The sequence below is a fragment of the Gekko japonicus genome, unplaced genomic scaffold (assembly GCF_001447785.1).
Source record: "Gekko japonicus isolate JY-2015 unplaced genomic scaffold, Gekko_japonicus_V1.1 scaffold319, whole genome shotgun sequence".
Taxonomy (NCBI): Eukaryota; Metazoa; Chordata; class Lepidosauria; order Squamata; family Gekkonidae; genus Gekko; species Gekko japonicus.
Genome location: NW_015160218.1, coordinates 1,007,717 through 1,011,393, shown reverse-complemented (window position 1 = coordinate 1,011,393; position 3,677 = coordinate 1,007,717). Strand labels below are relative to the sequence as shown.

General features: G+C 43.8%; 1 protein-coding gene across 1 annotated transcript in view; it reads right to left on the bottom strand.

Annotated features, from left to right (window-relative positions):
- SEMA5B (semaphorin 5B) overlaps nt 1-3,677 on the bottom strand; it is a 241,701-nt gene that overhangs the window by 31,786 nt on the left and 206,238 nt on the right. The window contains exon 18 of the mRNA XM_015410841.1: nt 2,386-2,430. Coding sequence (XP_015266327.1) covers nt 2,386-2,430 — 45 coding nt within the window. The remainder of the gene's footprint in view (nt 1-2,385; nt 2,431-3,677) is intronic.

Here is a 3,677-nt window from a genome sequence, read left to right as displayed (position 1 = left end):
TGGTCCTGAGCAGCTGGTTGGGAGAAAACTGGGAAAACTGGGGGAAAATCTAGCCGTCTCTACTCCACAGCGGATTTTGAGGATGCGAGTTTGGTGAGAGCTCTAAGAATTATCTGCTGCAGAACTGTATCACTGCTACCCCCCCCAGAACAAAAATATAGTTCCCAGGACTCCCTGGTGAGAGGAAATGACTGTTAAACCCATTTAAATCTGTAATGTACATATAACCTCCAAGGGAGAAGCAAGACATTTTCTTATGGAAATCTTAGTACTAGGGAAGCGTTTTGCATCACAATTAGGTTTTGCTCCACAATGCATCACCGATTCAACCTTAGGGCCAACAGCATGTTTCTGAGAAATTCTTTACATTGGTTTATGGACATGAATTCCCTCAAAGAATCCAAATTGCACTTTGGTGAGGATGCAGTACATTCTCTGTTAGCAATGCCCAGTGCTGTCCTTCCTTGCTGAACCAGAGTTTCCAGGGTAAGGAAATGAATCTTAAATTAACTTAAGTCTGTTGTGTAAATATGAATTAACTGGTAGGACATTTCAAATGAAGAAGAAGAGAAGAAGAGATTGGATTTATACCCCGCCCTTCACTTGGAGTCTCAGAGCGGCTTACAAACTCCTTTCCCTTCCCCTCCCCACAACAGACACCCTGTGAGGTGGGTGGGGCTGAGAGAACTCTGACACAAACTGCTCTTTTTTAAGGACAGCTGTGCCAGAGCTTGTGACTGACCCAAGGTCACATCAGCAGGTGCAAGTAGAGGAGTGGGGAATCAAACCCGGTTCTCCCAGATTAGAGTCCGCGCACTTAACCACTACACCAAACTGGCTCTCTAAAACAAATGACCAAAACAAGTTCTTTGTTAGCTAGCTTGGCCAAAATTTCTACTGTCCAAAAGTAACCTGTATGTCAAAAAATCAACTTCCATAGAGACTGAACATTTAAAGAGAAAAGTTGCAGTCCGTATTTCCAGGTGGTTTTGCTACAGGGCAAATTTCCAGTCTGTCCCATCAAAAGACTCCAGGGTGCGATACAGCAGGAAGTGCTAGGATTGGTTCCTCCATGTTCTAATAATATGGAAGCTGCAGTTCCCTGAACAGGAAACAAATAACTGATATGATGACCATTTAATGGAAACCAGGGCTATTTTGGGGCAGGAACGCACAAGAACGGAGTTCCGGCTGGCTTCAGAGTTGGCCACGCCCACTACAGCCAAAACCTCTGTGTGAATGTCTACAGAGAGAAGGCCTGGAGAGCGACCCCCTCCCCACAGCGACTCTGAGGCAGGTGGGCCAGGGGGGTTATGGAAGGATCGGGGAGGCATTTAAATGCCTCCCCATGCCTTCCCTGACCTGTCCAAGGGCTGGCTTGCCTGGGCTCCCCACAGTCGCGGGGCACCCGGGCAAGCCAAGGGAACGCATGGGGGGGGGTGTTGCCTAATATGCAAATACGTTCCTGCTGTTGGGTGTGGTTTATTATGCTAATGAGTTCCTGCTGGGCTTTTTCTACAAAAAAAGCCCTGATGGAAACTATATCTTGCACAGCCTCATTCTGCTTCTACTGATATCAGTGGCCAAGTGTTTGGTCCACTAAAAGAGAGGGCTAAAGATTCAGCATATTTCTATTGTGCCAGATGTGCTTGTGCCAAGTTATATTGCTTAAAATATGTAAATAATGCAAGTTGGCCTTTTATTATTGCCATCCACAGTTTAGATACCAACCTCTGCTTGTGGAACACTGTAGAAAATGGATGTGAAGAATACTAAAACCATCAGGTTCCCAAGTGCTAAGGAAGCGACAACCTTTGCAAAATTAATTAGTACCCTCAAAAATGTTGCTAGCCTTACCAAAACATCTTTTGAAGAAAACAGGAATTTAATGGCACCTTAAAGGCTAACAAAATCTATTCTAGCATGAACTTTCGTGAGTCAAAGCTTGCTTGATCAGATGCAATTTCTTTGTTTCCCTTTTCCTGCTCCCTCCAGTTCCTTGGAAGACTTGCCTGAACAAATTTGTCTCAAAATTTTGCTTTAGGCGGAATGTGATAGCAATGCAAGAGTTAACTGAGCTCTCAAAACTAGGAAAATAAGGAACGTATCTCTGATTTTTCAGGTCCGTTTAAAAGGAAGTGCAATGCACTGTGATTTCTCTACTATTTAATTATTCTGACAACTTCCCTCCCCAACATTAAATTCTTAAACCAGAAACCTGAGCAGCAAATATCCCCCTATCCCTGACTCAGACAATGAGACTCTAGTGGAAACAAGGCTATCAACGGGATGTGAACTGCATGGATTAATGGTTGGGTTGAAGCTGCCCAGAAAAGAGAAGTCACGTTAAGATAAAAATAAGATCTATAGTTAGTTGTACTTTACCTCCACAGTTCGTGCTCTCATCAATGCTTGAGGCTGGCAGGATCACTAGACAAAGAGCAAAACAGTGGGGGGAAATGTCATTTTGTCATCGATGACATGGTACAGGCAATTAAAACCCCTTTGCTCGACACATGGTACGTTAATCTCTGAAGCAACTGGAGGCCCTCCCAGAGCTTTGGCAAAAAGCACGGGATGATATTTATAAAAAATCTCATTAAAAATACTCTCTATCGCATCAGAAACATAGATTGCATTACAAGTTACTGAAATGCAACACATAATAAGCATATTTAGCGATGCTTGATTTGGGCAAGAAGTGTGCAACACCCGCTCCCTCCCAAAGTCTAAAGACGCAAAGGATGTGTTTGTGCTTTTCATGTTGCATTCACAAATCACTCAAATGCCAACTCAACTTTTGCTTTCACAAAACATTTGAATACTGCATAATCCATCATCTGCTTTAGAAACATCAAGCAGTCAGTTATGCAATCCATAAGAACATAAGAGATGCCAATGTTGGATCAGGCCAAAGGCCCATCCAATCCAACACTCTGTATCACAAAGTGGCCAGAAATACCAGTGCCATCAGGAGGTCCACCAGTGGGGCCAGGACATTAGAAGCCCTCCCATTGTTGACCCCCCCCCCCAAGCACCAAGATGACAGAGCATCACTTGCCCCAGAGTCCCTATCTATACCTTGTGGCTAATAGCCACTGATGGATCTCTGCTCCATATGCTTATCTAATTCCCTTTTGAAGCCGTCCATGCTTGTAGCTGCCACCACTTCCTGTGGCAGTGAATTCCAAGTGTTAATCACTCTTTGGGTGAAGAAGTACTTCCTTTTACCCGTTCTAACCCGACCGCTCAGCAATTTCATGGAGTGCCCACGAGTTCTGTATTGTGAGAAAGGGAGAAAAGCACCTCTTTCTCGACCTGCTCTTTCCCATGCATAATCTTATAAACCTCAATCATGTCACCCCTCAGTCGTCGTTTCTCCAAGCTAAAGAGCCCTAAGCGCCTTAACCTTTCCTCATAGGGAAAGTGTTCCAACCCTTTTATCATTCGAGTTGCCCTTTTCTGCACTTTTTCTAAAGCTATAATATCCTTTTTAAGGTGTGGTGACCAGAACTGCACACAGTATTCCAAATGAAATAACCATATCTCACCACCACCACCATTCAGTACTATATTCCAACTGTAGCAATTTGATTCCTTTGAAAGTAACATGGAAACAATATATAGGCTACACAACTATAAAGCAAAAGGTAGATACCTTCATGGACCATAGGTCT